The following is a 22,356-nucleotide window of genomic DNA, read 5'->3' as shown; positions in this document are numbered from 1 at the left end:
CTAAAGCTGTTGCTAGCAGGTATATTACAAATGGTGGTCTAGTTAAAACAAATATTAATTGCTTTTGAATTGAAGAGCAAATCAAACGGTGACTGTACTCAAGACTGTTGCTTTTGGAGATGGACAGTGAAGGAGTCAGGACCGTAAATGGATATCTTTTTTTTGTACCGCTTATTGTGTTTAGGGTAATGGGATGCTAAAGCCTTGCCCAACGGACTTTGGCACCAAGACAGACCACACACTTGACTCTGTCGCTCGTCATTTACAGTGCACACACAAACAGGCAGACATTCATTGAGAATTGAACCTAGCCAGTTAGTTTTTTTTTTTTTTGTAGGCGATTCCTCTTCTTTTTCCATCTAAGGCTATCTCGTGCATCTTCCTCGCTAACACCCACTGTCCTCATGTCCTTCCTCACAACATCCATCAATCTTTTCTTTGGTCTTCATCTCACTCTTTTGCCTGGGGGCTGCATCCTCAGCACCCTTCTACCAATATACTCACTCTCTCCTCTCGCCTCCGGACATGTCCAAACCATCCAAGTCTGCTCTCTCTAACCTTGTCTCCAAACTATCCAACTTTGGCTGTCCCTCTAATGAGCTCATTTCTAATCCTATCCAACGCCCTGACTCGGAGCGAGAACCTCAGCATCTTCATTTCTGCTACCTCAAGTTCTGTTTCCTGTTGTCTCTTCAGTGCCATCGTCTCTAATCCGTACATCATGGCCGGCCTCACCACTGTTTTATAAACTTTGCCCTTCATCCTAGCGGTGACTCTTCTGTCACATAAAACACCAGACACCTTCCTCCATCTGTTCCACCCCGCTTGGACCCCGTTTTTTCACTTCCTTACCACACTCTCCATTGCTCTGTATTGTTGACCCCAAGTATTTGAAGTCGTCCACCCTCGCTATCTCTTCTCCGTGGAGCTTCACTCTTCCCCCACCGCCCCTCCTATTCATGCACATATACTCTTTTTTACTTCAGCTAATCTTCATCCCTCTCCTTTCCAGTGCGTGCCTCCATCTTTTTAATTGATAGTTGTTTGATTTGTTTAAAAAGAACACTCCCCCATTCTGTCAAACAATGGTGGTGGGGCTGCTTTCCTACATACATGATTTTCACTCGACGGCACCAATGGCGTGCGAATAAGCTTTTTGACGTACAGATATGAATATGGAAGCCTGCCGAGTTGAAGTGAGGTAAGCATTAAAACCTTTGAAATGTCTTCCAACATCTTTATCTCTCGCCACGTGGCAGCTTGTTGTCTGTGGACACATGCCTCGGCGTCTGAGGAGCACAATTCTCATGGGGCGAATATAAGAGACGGGAAGAGAGTGACTGAAATCGGCGGCGAGGGGAGGGGGGGGAAGACGGATGACCTTGGTGTCTGAGGCTACGGAGCGGCGCTGCTGCTGCACGACTGTGGCGAGAAGATAAGAGACGGTGCCGAGGAGCCGACTTAACAAACCCTGACTCCAAGCGTCGCCGCAGCCGGACACATTGTCTCTCCGCCGCTGAGATTATGTATACGCAGGGGACCGGATCGTGTGACGCGTCCATCTGTCCACCCCCGCACTGTCGTCCGTCTCCTTCTCAGCCCTGTGTACACACTCGTTTTAATCAACTTTAATTGCAATGGACGAATGATGGCGCTTAAAATGGAAATGCGACAGCAGCGGTATTGGAACACCTTAATCACTCCTTTCAATCGAGAAAATTCTGAGTACAGTGTCACCAGGGTGGGCTTTTCTCCTTCCCATAGTAGTTCAAGCTTCAGTGCTATGTGTTTTTTCTTTTGGATTTTGGGATGGTGTGGTGTCTTGTCTTGAGTGAGAATTGCTTTACCCAAAAGGCATGGTTCTTTTTAGGCCACGGCAAGAAATGGTCAATCAAAGACTCCACATATTTTCCGAGGTCACGCACAACTTGGCACACCTTGGCTACACGAGAAAAAATCATTTTTGGAGAGAGTGTCTTGGCTATATTCCATCTGTATCTCATTCGACGGTGCGCGAGTGGCTGTTTGGATCCAATCTCGTAGATTTTCCTTGCTCTACTGGTTCTGAATGGCGTCGAGGTTCGGGGATGATGGCGACCGCACCGTTAGTTTCTCTCTCTGGAGACCGTCGCAGCTCACGCTTCAATGGAATTTTCCCTCTCCTTATCGCATGATTTTAGTTTTCATACCAAAGGCAGGAACTTGTCAGAAACTGCACGTTTTGTAGAGGTCATGTTGACATTGGCTGGGAAAAGTGGAAGCACAACAGGACTTCAGAACATTGTGATTCGCTTGCCCGGGTCAACTGTATTTCTCTGGCGTGCAACTCCTGACATACGCATCAATCCATAAATTGGAAGTGAATTGGAGGTTCAATTTGTACAACAAGCAACATTAAGATGCGTTGCCCTGTGAATGCATGCACTTGTTGTCCGACGCCATGTAAACAATTGATGGCCGTCAGGAGATCATGATTATTTTGCAAGATGAGGGGATTTATGAAAGTTCTCTGCTCTCGGCGGGTCTGAAGCTGGGTGTGGAAATGTTTAATCCCTGTTGGGCATCCTGCCAGCGAAGGTGAGTAAACAATACCTTGAGTCAATATCATAATGGGATTTGCGCGTCTTAGGGCGCCTATTAAGGGCAGACGGGACTTGCACAATGTTGTACACATTTGTATGAAAGGCTCGTGAAAGCATCTCCCCCCCTGAGGTCTGCTATGTGTTCATCCACAGGGATGAGCAGGATTTATGTGCAAAGTTGTTGACAGACCAATGAATTACATGAGCTTTTTTTTGGGGGTGGGGGGGACTTGTTGTTTTTGGTAAAAAAACAACCTCCATAACACGATTAGGTCTAATTTGGTTTGGGTAACTGAAGCCTCTAAAAAAATTTTTTTTCATGTCCTTCGGAAGGCGGCATGCTGGAGCGGCTGGTAAAGCATTGGCCTCACAGTTATGAGGACCCGGGTTCGATCGCAGGCCCGCCTGTGTGGAGTTTGCACGTTCTCCCCGTGCCTGCGTGGGTTTTTTCTCCGGGCACTCCGGTTTCCTCCCACGTCCGAAAAACATGCGACATTAATCGGACACTCTAAATTGCCCCTAGGTGCGATATGTGAGTGCAGCTGTTTGTCTCGATGTGCCCTGCGATTGTCTGGCAACGAGTTCCGGTCCTGCCCGCAGACAGCTGGGCTATGCTCCAGCACTCCCTGCGACCCTCGTGAGGATAAGCAGCAAAGAAAATGGATGGATGGATGTCCTTTGGAAACCAAACAATTTTTCCACAATATTTTGTACTCTTATTGGATAGGAATGAGGCAGTGGCTGGTTGTCAGTAGAAGTCACCCCACCATAGAACCACATTATTTACTTTGAAATTCAATAAAAGTATTGGCAGTGAAATAAAAAAAAAAATACATTTTTAGATGAAGAAGATAAATGAATACATAGTTGCGTTAAGTAAGGTTTGCTCATGTGTGTTTTCCGATAAGTGAAGCATCTCCGGTTCGGGTCGCACATATCTTTACCGACTGACTCTGACTTGCGTAAAATTGTACAGCACGCCGGCGGAGAAAACTCCATCGGCTTCCGCCGCGATGATGTTTCCTCGGGTAAAATAATTGCAGTCAGGAAGAAGAATCCCAGTGCGCTGTGAAATCCTATGTGGCAGTTGATCTGAGTCAACTTAAGCTCTCTGTCTCCCTTGTTTTTTATTTTATTTCATTTTTTTCCTCAGTCAGCCAAAATGACTGGAGGATTTCTCAGCTGGTGGATACAGAAGCTGTGTGATGTTACTAACCGGATTAACACTGAGACGGAAAATGCCAGCGCGGACTAAAACGCATACAGTCGTCAATTAATGCAGTGACATTAAATGTGTTCATTTATGCAAAACCACCTAGCGACAAGTCGGGAAAGAACCTTCCAAAGGTGCAAACAGTACATTTTGTACAACAAAGCGGATTCACTCTCTAAAAGAGTCTCTTGCCATGCTGTGTATGACTCAGACAGATAGTGAATATGAATCATACGCAAATGTCACTTCAAGGCTGCGATATTTCCCTTCAGGTTTTTTTTTTTTTATCATTTGTACTTTTTGTGTGTGCAACTTGCTTTTCCTAAAATCCAGCAGTCGCTTCCACTAACTCGTTCTGAATGACTTCAAAAGCAGGTACCCATGAGTGAAATACAATTCTAGTTTTTTTAGCATCCTCCATTTTGGATTTCAGATTTTAAAGGAGAACAGAAAGACAAAAACATTTCCACGATATTGCGTTCTGTACATGTTGCACATGAACACATCACTTAATATAAAAATGGTACAGTCCGCCTGCATCAAAGTCTCTTTTTTTTTTTTCCATTGTGCGTTTGGAGCGCTGAAAATCCAATTTATATTTCTTTGCCATACAATATCATATTGACTTGTTTCTACTGTGGATATTGTACAAATTGTCTCATATTTCTGTATGTTGCTCTGTGTCAAACTCATTTTTCTCGCGGGCCACATTGTAGTTTCGGTTTCCCCTCAGAGGGCCGTTATGACTGTGGAACAATAAAAATATTTAATTGTCTCATATTTACATCCTCAATTCATGAACTGGTTTTCAGAAATCAAAGGTAATGTGCTTTTCAACTGGTAACACAAAAATGCTCTCATGCATCTCAACTTTATCGTTTGTGATATATGACAGTTTCAAATTTTGGTACAGATTTTTACAAGAACGGCACTGTAGATTTGCCTTCGCCGGCATGTGGTGGGCCGAATCTGGCTTTGAGTTTGACGCCTGTGCTCTACAGTGTCTTAATGATTGCACCGTCCATCCATCCATTTTCTTGCCACTTATCCTCACGAGGTTCGCGGGGAGAGCTTATCCCAGCTGTCAACGGGCAGGAGGCGGGGGACACCCTGAACTGCTCGCCAGCCAATCGCAGGGCACATAGAGACAAACAGCCGCACTCACAGTCACACCGAGGGGCAATTTAGAGTGCCCAATTAATGTTACATGTTTTTGGGATGCGGGAGGAAACCGGAGTGCCCGGAGGAAACCCACGCAGGCACGGGAAGAACATGCAAACTCCACACAGGCGGGTCCAGAATTGAACCCGGGACCTCTTTACGAGCTGATCCACCGTGGTGCTGATTGCCCCATATATGCGTATATATCATAGCTACGTACCTATTGTATCTTTCAGTATATGTTGGAAGTTTCTCAAAACGAAGCAGGTAGTATGAGCATCTGCTCCAAGTACAGTAATTAAGCACAAATCCTTAGACATTCCTTCATTGTGTCCTTCTCACAGCAACTGCAAGGACTGATCACTCTTTTGGTGCATCTTCTTGGCAACAGCGAAGTGGGGGAAGACTGGGAATTACAGCGCACGTTTTCAAACGGCGTTCTCAATGAATCTGTCCCGAGTGTATTAGCTCGCGGCACATTGTAACAAACAGCCACGCTGCCAAACTGCAGATTTGAAATGAAGTCTCTGTGCGTGGACTCGAACTCATAGCGAACAGATTGATCGCCGTGATCGACTCCCAAAATGTAAATGAAGTGTTAATCTTTGCGGGGCTAATTGGAGGGGGCGCTACTTGTATAATCGGCTGTCAAGTCGTATTAATTTTGAATGCTTAAAAGTCACGGTCCTTTTGTTTTGTTTTTTACACTCGTATCAAATGACTGATCATAATCAGTTCTGATATTTATACATGGTCATTAAAAGTAGCTTCCGGTAGTCTTGGAGTAGAATTCAAGCATGAATGAGATTTGCAGGTTTGAAGGACTTCAATAAAATGGCAAATCATACCAACAATTTGGCATCAGTCACTGTCTTTTTTTTTAAACGCTTATTTGTTTGTTTGTTTTTTGTCGTTGTCCACAAATAATTGGTTCTCTAGAGTGCCCGCCCACCCATCAAATATGAAATCAAACGACCAAGTAAGTCTTTTATAGGCTAAGCAATCAATGTATATAATCTTCAAAAAGACAAAAAAACAAACAAAAAAACAACAGGAGACTCGGGTACAGCATGCAGCGCATTCTTTACAGACTACGTACGTGTAAAATCCCTTAGCCTGTTTTGCCGTGATAATTAGCCAGTGTTTATCGCACTAAGCCTCGAACGGTGCAGCCTTTTTTTCCATCCGTCTGACTAACATGCTCCCATGTTGCTCGGGGGACTTTCTTCTATGACTCAACCGAGGGTGATGTCAATCATTTGCATACTGCATACATGGAATTAGAAATTGGGGATAAATCATTGTAATCCTGCTGTTCAAATGTTTGTATATCGCTGTCTTGGCTTATGAGTTTAATTCTTTCCGTCAACATGCTGGTGACTCAAATCGCGCATCTCCAGTGGTCTTTCCCCACTGAAATGAATGAAAATTATATTTAACTGTTCCAACCCCCCGATCCCTAAAGAAAAACAATAAACGTCACATTTTTAGTGTGAAAAAGACCTCTTTTAGTATTGTACTTGATTATAAAAAAAAAAAAAATGAACAAATTGCATCATGATTTCGTGCTTTATTAAATGGGCCTCCTTCTGTTGTGCACGCTATGGCCACCAGTGGCCAGTATTCTTCTTCTTTTCCTTTTGTTAGGGGTCGCTACAGCGTGTAATCTTTTTCCATCTCAGGCTATCTCGCGCATCTTCCTCTCTAACACCCACTGTCCTCATGTCCTCCCTCACAACATCCATCAACCTTTTCTTTGGTCTTCCTCTCGCTCTTTTGCCTGGCATCTCCACCCTCAGCACCCTTCTACCAATATACTCAGCATCTTCATTTCCGCTCCCTCCAGTTCTGCTTCCTGTTGTCTCTTCAGTGCCACCGTCTCTAATCCATACATCATGGCCGGCCTCACCACTGTTTTTTAAACTTTGCCCTTCATCCTGGCAGATACGCTTCTGTCACATAGAACACCAGACACCTTCCGCCAGCTGTTCTACCCTGCTTGGATCTGTTTCTTCACTTCCTTACACACATGTATTCTGTTGTACTAATCTTCATTCCTCTCCTTTCCAGTGCGTGCCTCTATCTTTCTAATTATTTTCCTCCACCTGCTCCCTGCTTTCACTGCCCATCACAATATCATCTGCCACCAGTGGCCAGTATAATATAGACAATAGATAGAATACACTTTGGATTTGATGGTATAATATGAACACACAGTGAAGCTGCAGTCATGTTATTCATTTTTCAGAGAAGACAAAGTATACAGCATATGCCTGTGATAATTGTTTTGTTGTCAGTCTATATATATATATATATATATATATATATATTTATTCAGAGGACTGCTAGTTTTCAAATATCTGTTCCATTAAAGCTTATAACTTGAAACGATGTCTACCAGTTTTGCTAGCCCAACTGTCATATTTTCCGTTGTGTGTTAGCCGTAAGCTATCAGACTTTCGTAAGGAAAAGTTATGTAGTTTCCCATCAAAACCCATCAAGAGCTTGGAACAAAACTTGTTTTTTTTTCCTCTCAACTCAAGACACAAACATTGTTCAAGCGATGGATTGTTTTTAATGAAAATTGTAAGCTGAGGTGCCTGAGATAGCAAAATTTACTTCTATACAAATGTAGCTGATATTCTGCATTGACCTTCAGATATTTTTTTATGAGTAATGCAAGTCAACAAAGCGTGAAGTCCCCACACAACATTTTAAGAGGAAATCAATTATACCCGCTGAATACAGTCACTGTTTAGAGTTCATATGATGGAATTTCAGTTACCATATTTTCCACACTATAAGGCGCACCTTAAAAGTCTTTAATTTTCTCAAAAGCTGACAGTGCGCCTTATAATCAGGTGCGCCTTACATATGGATCAATATTGATCCTTTAGCGCAGCCCATCTAATGGATGCATAATGTTACCCCAGCCTCTACTGTAGCCTCTATTCTATGCGCCTTATAATGTGCTGCGCCTTATATATGAAAAACTTTTTCAAATAGGCCAGTCATTGAAGGTACGCCTTATAATGAGCCTTATAGTGTGGAAACTACGGTAGCTACACTCAAAATAAATAGGGATATCTCATCTTTGTAATTATTCATATGATACAAAGGTAGTCATGATTATTCAAGGATGAAAAATCGACTATTTGGATAAAGTAAGGAGGAGGAAGTCCAGATCTGTTTCCAAATCTCAGGGAAAAAAAAACAGAAGAAAACAATTGACTCCAGTACAAAAATTGGGGCCGTCATTGCTTGGCTAACGGGACGCCTCGTGAGATCACACCAAGGTGCAGTGCAGACGCTAGCACAAAAGGGACTTGAGCAATTCACGTCTTCGCACCTTTTCAAACGCACCGTTTGAGTAAGAGTGGCTTTTGCCGACAAATCCCGCTAAACCCGAGGCTTGATCCAGGGGCTGCAGTGACTCACACGCTCTCGAGCACGTGAGACGCGGCACAATTTCTTCCACGGCTCTTCCGCTTTGAATGGAAAAATGGAGGGAGGATGCGAAGCCCTATTTTCGGTCGGCTCATTTGCAAAATAAAAAAAAAAAAAAAATCAAAGGATTATCTACAAGGATAAATATAGACGGGATTAGCAGAACCGTTCGATTTTTAAATGTGCCGCCTCAAATGCTGCATCTATGAAATTTTTCGAGTACATCTCCCCTTAGATGGCCTTCCTGGGTGAGGTTATTAAAATGATCACCTGTAGGTGGTGCTGAATAAAATTAAAATTTAAAAAAAGAAAAAAAAACCCTTCTCACGCATTCATGATGCAGATAAGATGCTAAGGCGGCGTGCAAGAACGCGAGTTGCTAGGAGCCAAACTTTTGGGTGAGTTCTTATATTAACTGTCCCACTTTTGGGGCTGTTCTGTCAAGATGCAGAGTATTTTTGCCAATTTCACATTCTGTATTCCTATGAAATTATAAAATGGAATTGTCTTTGTAGTCTAATTATGAAAAATGTTAAAAATTCACATGCCTAATAACACGAGGTACGTATTCACAATGCATATAAGATGCTAAGAAGGCATGTTAGGAACAAGAGTTGGGATTGTTCTATTTGGTGTCCCATTTTTTGGGGGGTTGTTTCATTAACCTTCAGGATATGCTTCCTTTCCCAATTTGCGCTCTCCTCCACATTATTCCAACAGCGCCGCAAAGCATCAATTAGATCCCACGTCCTCTTAAAGTGACAGTGCTGAATAATTGACGCGTTTTGCTTCCACATCCAGAGGAGAGGCTTTAGGCCACTGGCGGCATGTACAGAAACGTTGGCTTGCAATTTTTCTCAGGTGTGATTTTTGGGTTCCCACGAAGATGAATTCCCCCAAATCCCCGTCTGTCTTTTTAATGTCTCAATCTCTGATCGCCGCCAGCGACAGGGAAACTTTGCATATCACTTGCCGCAGATTACAATAGGGCGATATTTCTACCCTCTGTCTTGAAAATTATTTAGACATTTGAACCTGATTTTACTGACTAAATTGTTAGAAAAAGAAACAAATACAGCATGCATATTGCTTTTTTTGTGATAATGAGGGATTTTTAATTATTTTTTTTAATCAGGCTCAAGTTTGGGGGGGGGGGACGATGAAACATAGTTCTGTGGAACAAAATAGCTCACATTTTTTGTAAATATTTTATCGTATCTTGAATGAACAACACTGAAGAAATGTAACGCTGCTACACACTTAAGTTGTGTAAATTTACAACCCGTTCAAAATGGCTAACAAAACATGGAGCCACTAAACATCTGGCAACAATGGTCAACTCAGCCCTAACTGAGAATGTCCAGCACATCTGAACTATTCCGGAGACCAAAGTGAATGCTTTTTAAGAAGAGCTAGATAGAAAATATTGATTTTCTGTCTTCTTTTACTTTCACTATTGTTTTTCATGAAGAAATAACTGTTTTCAATGTTTGTTACAACTCTAACTGGTCGACATTCAGTGCGCGGGGTTGACATTGTTACAAATTTGGCTAGTTACAATAAACTGCACGGTTAAAATGATCCATAAATAAAGGTTTTACAGCACCAGTTTGACCTCGGAACATCAATTCCCATTGGAATGAGTGTTTTCATCAGTTTTAGACCTTCCGAGATTCCGCTCCCTGTACTTGCTTCCGTTGTGTCACCGTGTCGGTACCGAGAGTATCACCGTGGAGTTGCCTGACCTGGCAGCGCTGTGTTTTCAGCCACGGGCCTCCCGATGCTCACGCTCAAGCGCATCTCATCACCGAGCGCGAGCGCGGCACAATGCGATGGTGAGTCAGGTTAGGCATGATAGTGCGCACGGTGAGCGAACCTGGCAGCCCATGCTGTGCACTTCTCTTCACGGCTGACCAATTAATGGAACGTGGAGTGCAATTCACGTTTGTTTTAGTTCATTTTCTTTTAGTAGAGAGCCTAACTGACCTAATTATTTTAGCGGAATCAATTAAATAGGAATCTAGTAAGCCATGGTGAGAGATGGATGGATCGATGTATCCATTTTTTTTCCCACCACTTTCTATGATCTCAAAGTAAGAGTCATTGCCCACGGCAGAGTACACACTTAGTTTTGAATGCGGCTTGAAGAATTTAATAAATATCCCCATAGTCCCATCTGTATAGATGCAATGAATCAGAAGGACACAGGGCAGAAGGGAATGGGAAAACAATTGTGCAACGGGGATCTAATTTTACACATGCAAATGATCTGGAGATCTTAGAGGGGGGGGAAAAAAAATCTGTGTTTATGTGACCCTCAGAAAACAAGGCTGTTTTCTTACTCACCTAGGACGCACGCGCGCTTTTGAAGCGTTTCCAAAACAAACGCTAAATAAATACATCTACAGCTGTTTAAAAGAGACGTTCTGATCCTCCCATTCATCAATTTGTTGAGCGTAGGTTTCCTTTTTCCGACATCAATACTGTTTAGCACCCGAGAGTCACAGTTCAAATTTCCTGCCGTATGACAGTTATGTACCACGAGTCAGTCGCAATTTTTAGTTTGGATTTGGATACAAAGTAGCAGCCTTTATATACCGTTTGGATAAATTTGACCTATTTTGGCATTTGACAACAATACAAACACCAAGGAAAATTAATTTTATAAGGGTTGTGTGGTGTGAAAAGTGTGACATAAAGCAAGAACAGACAGTCAGATGTCCACTTTGTCTTGTGACTTGGTGAAGCAGCATGAGACTTATTCCTCGTTAGTGGCCTGCTGAGTGCCGTCTGGATCTCTCCGACCATTTCCCCGCATTCGAACGTGTGCTCCACGCTCGTTGCGAGTGTTTTTATTCTGTATTTGTGGAATTTACTGCTATCCCCGTTCACCCAAAAGTGCATCTCTATTTTTTTCACAGTAGAATTGCAAATAATCATCCAAGAGACGACTTGTAGCTTGAAATACTCGGAACGTCGCGGCCCCATGTGAGTCAAGGTATCACTGTCATCGTGGTTAAATAAGACATCCATCCATTTTCCAGAGCGCTTCATTTAAGTCTTGAGTGACTGTGGGCCTATCCCAGTTGACTTAATCCTCATACTGGTCGCCGGCCAATACCAGGACACATTTAAACAGACATCGAGACTCACATTCAGTCAGTTTTCCGTGATAGGGTATCCCTTGGATAAACCAGGTCTTGGAAAGTAGACATAAACCTATGTGCTAAAACCATAATAGACGGATCAAAACACAAGAAGTATTTTAGAAAACCAGGATCCAAACGACCCTCAGAGCATAACATTCCTCTATTTATATCCTGTGTCGGAAGAGAGTGGCTGACCAACTTCCTGTCTCGTCTCCGTGGGCTGCAGACTCTCCTCGCTCTTTCCTCTGGTCCGGATCCACATATGGATGAGCGCTGATGAATCACTGAGCCTGAGGGCTCGTTCACATGAATGGGCACTGATTTTCCCGATTTGGCCTAATCCGTGGAACCCAATTCGCATAACGGGGGCGCATCCGCGAGTGCCAGCCACGTATCCTGTCCCCTCTTAATGATACCTACTGGTATTCATCCACCAATTTGTGACCAAATACCTCAGGATTCAGCCCTGTTTGCGTCGGAGTGACAAAGCATCGCTTATCCTGCCAATCAAAAGCCTTTTCACCATGTCTAAATATGGAAACAAACTCTGTTATAATTATTGAATGTATAATTGCCCGCTGTTTAGCATAATTGCTGAGATGTCAGGTCTGATGGCGTATCCTTTTTCTGGTACCAGATGATTAAGCGAGATACATATTTTTAAACGGCAAGATTCCGGAACTGTGCGTGTTATCGCGTATGCGTTTGTGTTTCGTCTTCTTTCGTCATATCTAAAATAAGCAGGATATTTTACTGATCGTATTGCGCACTGTGAGCTGATAGGATAATCATCATTTGGCTTGTTCCAATGACTTTATTAGTAAAGTGGGAAAACAACAATCTATGCAAATTGAACTGCAACATTTTCTCTCTGGGCTTGTTATGGTTGTACAAAGGAGTACAGGAACATCAGAATATGCCCGGTCCCCTCATTAATATGCCCTCAGGGCACCCAGGTGCACAACCATAATTATATCATCAGGCTTATGGAAAATGTACCTTTTTGTTTCTGTATAAATAGTTGGGACAGAAAGTGTGACATGAAATAAAAGTAAATCTTGCGCAGTGATGGCTGAGCGCAAGTCTTTTTCATTGACCTGCTATGGCCTGGCCGGTGAGGGTCTCCAGTTGTTTACAGTAATGCGACAAAAATTGATCATTTGTTGTTCATCATTTTAGTTGCAGCGGTAACTATCACCATACTCTGAGTTGGCTTGAGACAGAACCAGTCCCCCGAACGTGACCGATTTCAACCTGCGCGTGACGCAATATTTTAACAGATTTGTCGGATTTATGTGGAAAGAAATTCGCCTTGGTAGATATTAAAGACCTAAAGTGCTCACGCAGAGTCCGGCATTAAGGTAGTAAAAGTGACAACAGAGCGGTCATTGAAATCTATCAAGATGTGTAGGATGGCGTAGGATCGTGCAGTGGATGTGTAGGAGAACCCACAGTCGGTCTGTGAGCCAGTATTGAAGTTGAGACGTACTGCAAGTCGAGCTATTATGGTTATGTAAATACTCTTGAGTATTGGGCACTGCTCGTATATAACTGATGTTGCACTAAGCCATCAACTATATCATATTCGAGCCTCTGTAGCATCGAGTCGGTTAGACCGACAAATAAGAGTCCAGTTCGGATCTTAGTGGAAAGTTCCATAAATTATGGAGGAATCAGATGATTTTCCTCTAACTTGAGAGTGATTGTTGAAAAAAAAAAATGGAAATCATCCATCCATTTTCTTTGCCACTTATCCTCACGAGGGTCGCGGAGAGTGCTTGGAACCTATCCCAGCTGTCAACGGGCAGGAGGCGGAGTACACCCTGAACCGTTTGCCAGCCAATCGCAGGGCACACAATCATACCTTGGGACACTTTAGAGTGTCCAGTTAATGTTGCATGGTTTTGGGGTGTGGGAGGAAACCAGAGAGCCCGGAGAAAACCCACACTGTGTGCAAACTCCACACAGGCGGGTCCGGGATCGAACCCGGGACCGCAGAAGTGTGAGGCCAAGGCTTTACCAGTTGATCCGCCAGTTTTAGTAATCCATGGTCAAATTAAGACCTGAATCAAGCGCATTTGTTGTACTCGACTATCATGGGCTGAAAGTCGAGTTGAAGTTGAGTAATTAATGAGGTCATTTGTTTCAGCAGATAAGAGGTCGAAGGTCCTTGAGTCCTTTTATTATTTGAATGACCAGGAAGTAGAAATGGTGCCCTGTAAGTAAAGGAGAGCGAGTAACGCTGTTGCAAAGCCTCTAAACATCCGGAGGGTTTCGAGGTTTATCAGCTTTGTGGCATGAAAGACACCTGAGCTGCAAAGAATTGATGGCGCTCAATGAATTAAACCCCTTGTGATCTTCACACAAGCCTGTTCGGATGGGGAATCGAGTAGGAGTGGCCAAGCCCTATTCCGTCGGTACCTTTTTGGATTATACCCTGTCACTTGCGGTGCGAGCTTTTAAGATTCCTTTTGAAGTCACAAAATCCCCAAGATATGGGGTTCGAACAACTCCGGCATCAACAATGTACGCCTGCTCTGCATGTGTGACAGATAATCGAGGAGGTAGACGGGATGTAGCGCAGCAGTCTGTTGCTTTGATGTTCTGCGGTAATCGAGAAATTGGTATTTTTGGTTCCTGACAGCGTTGCCGTCGCAAGTCTTTATTTTCTTTTTCCTTTTTGAGTGACGGAAACAAATGAGTATTGTGTTCATCTTTGAGTGTTGCTAGCGGCCCCTGCGTCACTCCCGCTGTTTCCTCCAATCCATGTGTGTGTGTGTGTGTGTGTGTGTTTCGGGCCTGCCCGAGTTCAATTTTACACACTTCATGAAAAGCCAGACCAGGTTGTCATTCTTACTTAATCCATACAAGGCCCAAGGCGGCGTGGGTGGATTTGGTCCACGGCGTCTCCGGAGTTGAACCGCTGCTCCTTCAACTCTGCCCGCTGACCAAATAGCTTCAAAGCGAGGTTGCTCATACAGAAAAGAGCTGCTCTCCGGGTTCTGTAGGCTTTGCATGGGAGTTAATGGTAATATGTGGGAATTTAAAAGAATTTATGGCATTTTACAGCGTTGCAGTTTGGTCTACTGCAGTGAACTTGCAGAACTGCCGTTAGCAATTACTATATGAACCATTAACTGAGCATTTTTTCCTCAATATTTCCCCCACCTAAAAGATTTTTTGAAATATTCACGTTCACACCTATGAGCAATTAAAGTCGAACTTATATAGTACAGTACATGACTTACATTGCTGTTTTCAGAAGGTGGAATTTCGAGATTCGAACCCTGAATCTCTCAACTGTGATGTCAAAATGGTTGAGGTCGATTTTTACTGACGCGACAATGACCTGACTAATGACTAACCAGAATCTAAGTCCTGGTTTTTATTTTGTTGACATTTCAATTGAATAAATACAGTCGGCCTTGACTGTTAATGATTCACTTCAACCCAGTTCATTGTTCAATCTCAGTGGGTCATTCGATGAGTCTGATGGAGTGGCAAGCGCAGACGCTCCGTCATAGGACGGAGATTTGTTTACCCGCCCTTTTGCTATTTACATTTGTCGCTTTCACGCCGGGGAGACGGGCCATCGGTTCAGTAGCGGAAGCGTTATCTCACGCTGACATCCAGATCGGCTAGCCCCGCTAATAAGGACATTAAACATCTCCGGCAGCACAGAGGTGACCTTCTCGTCGCAAATATGAGCTATAGTATGTGTGTTTTCAGGAGCAGGCTAAGATATAACCGAGATGAAAACATCCTTCAATGCGCGTGGGTAAAAAGCCAGATCATAAAATGCTTGGAAGTAAGCCGAGTGGTCTCATATAAATAGGCAGCAGAAGTTCTGTTATATATCAGCATAAAAGATGCCCTGTGTCCTTCGGTGTAGATGAAAAGTTCTTAATGTGCGGTTAGGGAACTCTGTGATCGATTGCGCCTGTCCTCATCGGGGTGAGGTGGACTTTGGGCGAGAAGTGTGCAAACAAGCATTGCCGCTCATATTGACAGCCATAGACAGATATTTTATCTTTATTTCCACAACGTGAAGTCAAGCGCTCCTGTCCTTTGTACTACAAAATTCATTTGTGGACTTAATGAACACTTAGGATGTCAGTTTGGATCCAGCGAGATCCACAATCACATTATGTTCGACTTTGATTTCGTCAGCCCGTGGATCAGCAGGAGGGCTGGTCTCCAACGGCGCTCTTGGATTCCATCAGCTCGTGTACGAAAGGTGGTCAGTGATATACACTACGAGGAGTCCATTTTTCTTTTTTTTTTTTTTTTTTTTTGAGGACACCTGACACGCTCGCCCTCTTCCTTTAGGGGCCCGTCGTGCAGATCTCTCGCTGGTCGAGCCAAGTGGAGACACGCACTGACCTCATACTGTCACTGCTTCCTGTTGCCGTCTGACTAGTCATTTGCTGTCAGGTGCCAGGGCCTGAACAGCAACTTCTCTTTGCGCCGATTCCCGACGGACTCTGCTGTCTGTCTTCTTCCTTATGTAGTTTGCTTTCATTTCTCACACAATTTTGTAGCACGTACAGACCAGTTTTGCATCACGCGACGAATGAGATAATTCACTACCATATATACTATAACCATAAACCTTCTAATGAGATAGGACATCCCACAATTGATTAAAAAAATGGACTGTTAGACATGAAATTCAATGGAGCTGATGAACGTTTTGACTTTTATTTTAACAGTTTTTGAACTTGTAAATCCAATTGGCCACAGAACAAAGCTCGTAGTATTGGGAATAGACTTACGGAGGGAGTGCCACTCATCCTGCCTTATCGTCTTGGTGATGTTGTAGGAGAGATTTTTGGGTATTGTGCCCGAGGAGTAGTGGTACTTGATGTAGGAGCATCTTCCGATGGAACCTGCAGAGGGGAGAAGGAAATGGAGTTGAAAAACCGGCTATCGGTAGGCGAAGACTCAATCCCCAATGCGGAATTGAAACCGGAAGGACGGACGGACGGATCCAAATACCGGGGCCTTGCTGACTCACGGGTTGCATAAGCTCCACACAGATGACACGCAGCAAGACTTTATGGAAGAATGGGAAAACACTTTTCTATACAAAGGGTGATTCAGATCAGACGTCCGCAGTTGTTGCTGAAACGGGCGGACAATGGCACATTGCTGAAAACAACTTTCCACTTTTATATCGGGCTCTGTTTTGAGCGCGGGATAATTACAACATATGCATGAATGCAAGAGGTGCGATGTTCTTTAAAAACCATTTAGTTGTCAATTTGTCAAGACTGTGGGGGTTCTTGGGTCAATGATTGCCAGCAGCACTCATTTTCATCCATTTTTCTGTTCGATCACACAAAAAGGGACTCAAGGTTCTGCGACTTTGACGGAAATTTGCTTTCCAAAGACACTCTGTAGAAAATCACATTTATTCTACCCAAGTCAGTATTTTAACATTTCTGCAGTCTGAAATCTTTTCCCATACACTCAACGTATTCATCAATGCGTTCGACCTATCGTCATTCAACAGCCACAGCCAGTTGAAAATCTTAAAAGCCACAAGCAGCTCACACCCCCGTTTTCATGGCCGATAATTGAACTCATCAAACTTTGCCGCAATGCCCACTCACATTCATTGGCGTCGGAAAGTAAGTGTGGCAATTTAGCATCTCCCAGGAGTCTACGATACCTGCTTCTGGCTAAGTGCAGACTGTAAAACCTGATGACTTCCTTTAATTCAAATAGCTTGAGGAAACCGTTGCAATTATTCATTTAATCTCGCAAACAAGTGTAAAAATGAATGGATTTGATATAAATAAATCAAATATAACATTTTCACCAGGATCCACTAACCATCGAAAGGGACTTTTCAGCTTGGACCACATTGTCTTTCCCTTCGACAGTAAATGTTTATTCCTAGATTGTAATTTAATGGCCGGTGCTTTTCTTTGAACACCGTTACAGCATGTTCACTGTAATTATCTCTGGCGAGGCTGCCAGACTCACTGAACACTGTATTATCAACCGTCCTGAGAGATTTGGACTGCACAGACAGAGATCATCAGGATATCGGCCTCCCCCCTCCACCCCCCCCATCCAGCCTCCACCCTGTTTGTCCTGCAGCCATGCGCAGACCCCTTAGATCGCATCTGATAGCGATAATTAGCCTTTCATGGCTGTCATCGCCGCAGTCAGCACCCATTTGCTCTTAGAGATTTTGATTATGATAGTAATTTGCAGGAAGAAATAAAACAGCTCCAGCAACGTACACGTCGCTTTTGCCGCAGGCCAACGTTTTAAAAGAAAAGGTGGGGAAAATCATGCCAACTTATTCCTTGGAGAATATGGAAGCAGGCTGTACGCATGGTTCAACAGTATTCAGTGATACAGTAACTTTCCTTCATGAGAGCAAAATAGAAAATCATTTTGTTTCCCGAAGTTAGAAGTTACACAAAGTAATTATCTGCAGACTTTAAAAGTTTTCTTTTTTCAATGTCATTCATTTGTGTAAACTTTAATATCACAACCTGCTTATTTTTGTTGAACATATGGTACGTAACGAACAGTATACTTTGGGGTTGAACTGATTAACTGGTCGATGAGGCAACTTTACTACCCCGCGTAGACGATGTCACGGACCTCCGGTACAAGGGCGGACCCAAATGCAGGACTTCGAGGCAGAGGCATAATGTTCAATGTGGTTTATTCCGGAAACTGGGTCATACACGATGTAGCAGTCCCACAAGGCAGAGGTACAGAAACACAAGGCGGGATCCAAAAGACATGCAGCAAGGTCTGATGACTCTGGGGCAAACTAGCAACTCAACAGGACAGGATCAAACAAAAGGGGACAGAATCGCTGTGACTAGGGTTACTCTAACTTAGGCATAGAAGCGGAGAGTCCCACAGGAAGTGAATGCAACTCACTAACGCAAGGCAACGAACTGGCAAATGGCAGTGACAAAAATTCCAACTTAAATGCACATCTAATTACAGTCCCATTTTGAAACAGCTGTGAGCAGTGAAAGGTGTCCTCGCCCAGAGCAGTGGCGAGGCCACGCCGCTCTTGGCAGTGGCCAAGTCTTGCTCATGACAGACGGTTAAAGTTTCAAACCCAGTCCGGTGAAACGTCTTTACGAAATCAGGTCTATGGCGCAAAAAACGTTGGACTGTGCCGATAAATGTATGTCAACTTTGATATTTAACGCTTGAATTCAATTCATCTCTCGTCCTGTTTTACGGCCATCATCCCAATCATCCATTTTCGGCAGGATTTTTTTCCCCAAAGCTATGTGTGGATAAAATATCAGTGATATCAATTAATCAACTTCAACTCGACTTTCATCATAGATTAATCACTACTGAAAATCTTGCGGTTCGACCTCCACTGGATGCCAAATAGTCATGAATCCATTGGCCTTGTGTTGAGAAGCAACATCCCAATACACGCTCCGGTATGATGCAGTATTGGTCTGTCAGTCGTGTTCATACATGACCCGACATGCGCCGACTTAGCGCTCGTCTCCAGCCTCGCACCGAGCATTGTCTGCTACCTCAGAACCTTGTCGTCTGTATCGCGTTTGAAGTAAATCTCTTCTCTTACGCTATGTGATCCAGGCGACTTTGGACCATTCGCTGATGTCACAGTGCGAAAGAGAGACAGAGGGGTGGGGGGGAAGACGATCTAAAGAAGTCCGAGGCCTTAGTGTTAGGGAGCTCAAATAGATTTTTTTTTTTTTCCCTGACACTAAAGGAAACCACAAAGTGCTGGAGGGATTTCAAATGGGCCCATAATCCCAACTGTTTGCAGCTCTCCAATAACCAATGAACCCTTTGCGTTTTTTTCCGCTTGGAAAGATACATACATGGAGGAATCCAGTATCAGGGATAAAGTACTGTAATATGGTAGATGTCCACAGGCACTCTTTGATGCACAGATTAAAAAATATATATATATATATACACACCACACGATTCAGCTAAATGGTGCTCATTGAGAATTCCACGAATCAATATTAACTTTGTAATTGAACATTTTCATTCGTTTCAAAAGGGGCAATGGTGACGAGCGCTCAGACTGATCTGAGTTACAAGCATGGTCACAGAAAGAACTGAACTCAGAACTCAAGGTGCTACTCTATTATGTAGCCTACAGTGAGACAGAAAAAACTTAATTTAATATCCATGGGTCTGGATACTTTAAAAAAAAAAAAAAATCTCTAACTTGAACTATTTAGCCTTGCTTCTGTTTTTTCCTGTTCTTCAACAGGAAGGTCCTCTGAATTCAAGTTCTGGCACGTAGACAATCCCCTCCTGTCACGTGGGCTCGCCTGCACATATTGAGCTCCTCCGTTCTGCTGTGACGGATGACTGAGCGTAAACCTCCGAGATGGACCGGAGAATTCTCCATCACTGGGGTATTTTCCCTTTCCGTAAAGTGACGCTCGTCTTAAGATTAAAGTGGACCTCGGGGTAAATCAAACATTTTGCAGTCTCTCCCCTTACAACGAGACTGCACCTCGAAAAAGTGGCCTAAAGAGCTTGTCCCAGAACTAATTAACCCAGCACCTCTTTTCTGCCTCGAGTGCTGGTGATGACAGGCTCAAAGACTTGTTTTAAAAAAAAAATTTTTTTTTTTTTACAATGCTCAATTTACCAGTGTGACGCCACAAGAATTTCCTCCTCTCATGGGAGACCCGAGCCAAATCTGGGGTTAAACCTCCACCACCACCACCCCTTTTCCAAGTGTCAAGTAACAGAGATCCATGAAAAAAAATACACAACAAGAGGGTTGATCGATACAGTCAAGCAAATGACCAGGAAGGTGAAATCGGATCAGTAATTTTAGTATCGATCAGGCAATTTGCTAAGACATCCGCTCCTTAGTCATACCACTTCCTTTGTCCTGGCAGTAGCCCGTGTCCACGTTGAGTGACAAGTGGAGCACAAATGGTTATTAATGGATCGTAAATTTGCCATCAGGAGCGTTATCGTAACCGCCACGACTTGTCTGAGAGTGGCGAACAAACTGCAAGACTACAATACTATGTATGCTTGAAAAAAAATGTTTAAAAATCGACCTTCTGCCCATCATAGATTTTGGTGACCACAAATTACACAATGCATATGTGGATAATTGTCTGTCTGCACGTGTTGCTGCGTTATTGGTGTTATGCGTTGACACATTGTTTCTATTAACATGAGCCCTAATATGGGATTTTGCATTGTTAGCATTAAGCTAGCAGCCGCTCAAAACAGTGATGATTTGGCGCAAATGTCTGTTTTGTGTGTTTAGTTCTACAGTAAATTGCAACTGGGAGTGGCAACGAATGGCTTTGTTTGGACAAGGTCTCATGTGGAAAAACCTTCAGTCACTCACCAGTTTATCTATAACGTCTAGCAATGATCCAGTCGGCCGTAAGACTGCCATCAAACGCCCGATTGATGCGGATGTTAATTCCGCTCAGAAATGAGCGCACTTGCATGTAAAAGCCTTCGTGAACAAGAGGCTGAGAAGCGGGAATAACGTAATTCCATGCCGGCCATCCATTTAATATCCTGCTCCATCAATCACCGCGCGCTCGCCTTCGCTCGGAGGTGTGCCGTTCACACTTTCATTTCCTCCTCTCCGAGGGAGTGTGACATTCGTCTCCACTGCTTGTGGACACCAGAAAAGCTCAATCCTGAGCGTTTGTGCCATGTATTTTTTATTTTTTTTTTAAATAAGCATTTTGCACCGAGTAGAGTCAACGCATTACATTATACAAGATTACACCCTTTTGCCAAGAAGCCCTGTCACGACGGCGGGTGCATATTGCTTCCGCTCTCCCGGAATGGATTTCCAACTCAGTCATTTTAGCTAAATTGCCCTTCAGCCGTTCACAAACATCTCAGAGCAGACACAATTTCCATTCTCGTAAGTGGAGAGACTGTACTGGAGGACTGGAAGGGTACGCAGTTGTCTATTGGGAAGGAATCTTATACAGTACTGCTGTTTTATATAAACTGTAGACCCAGCGGTTCTTCAACGGTGGTACCAGCGCCACTAGTAGTACCTGGGGTTCCTCTACCTGTACAAGAATCACTGAACTACATGTTTAAACTGCGTACTGTCATACAGTTGCTAAACATTTTCATCCAGCGCAGTACACTTAAGTACAATTCAACTGTGTTTCACTTTAATGTGCAATATATTTGACTTTAAGCATTTATGACTGATTGTTTTTGATTAGTTTTTTTAGTTTAATACAAGATGCATTTGGCGACACGGTGGATCAGCTGTTACAGCGTTGGCCTCACGGTTCTGAGGTCCTGGGTTCAACCCCGGCCCCGCCTGTGTGGAGTTTGCATGTTCTCCCCGTGCCCGCGTGGGTTTTCTCCGGGCACTCTGGTTTCCTCCCACAACATTAATTGAACACTCTAAATTGCCCCTAGGAGTGATTGTGTGTGCGACTGTTTTGTCTCCATGTGCCCTGCGATTACCTGGCGACCAGTTCAGGGTGTACCCTGCCTCCTGCCCGTTGACAGCCGAGAAAGGCTCCAGCACTCCTCGCGACCCTTTTGAGGATAAGCGGCTAAGAAAATGGATGGATAAGATGCATTTTATTTGAGAAATTAAATCAATTATTTCTGTGCATACCTTTTTTTATTTTTATTTTCCACATTTTTGCACACTTCTTCCTTGATATGTCATAATGCAATGACTGCTTTTAATATACTAAAGTTGAGTATTGCAGATAGTTGGGTCCCAAATTTATCTCTCCCTGTACCAGTTCTCCAGTTCTGGAGATTCCGCATACATGGCCGTGCTTTTACAGAC

General features: G+C 43.5%; 1 protein-coding gene across 1 annotated transcript in view; it reads right to left on the bottom strand.

The window, feature by feature from the left end:
- tmem178bb (transmembrane protein 178Bb) overlaps window positions 1–22,356 on the bottom strand; it is a 67,739-nt gene that overhangs the window by 17,787 nt on the left and 27,596 nt on the right. Inside the window, exon 2 of the mRNA XM_061807919.1 lies at window positions 16,328–16,441. Coding sequence (XP_061663903.1) covers window positions 16,328–16,441 — 114 coding nt within the window. The remainder of the gene's footprint in view (window positions 1–16,327; window positions 16,442–22,356) is intronic.

The sequence above is a fragment of the Syngnathoides biaculeatus genome, chromosome 20, assembly GCF_019802595.1.
Source record: "Syngnathoides biaculeatus isolate LvHL_M chromosome 20, ASM1980259v1, whole genome shotgun sequence".
Lineage (NCBI taxonomy): Eukaryota > Metazoa > Chordata > Actinopteri > Syngnathiformes > Syngnathidae > Syngnathoides > Syngnathoides biaculeatus.
This window is presented reverse-complemented; position numbering and strand designations above follow the sequence as displayed.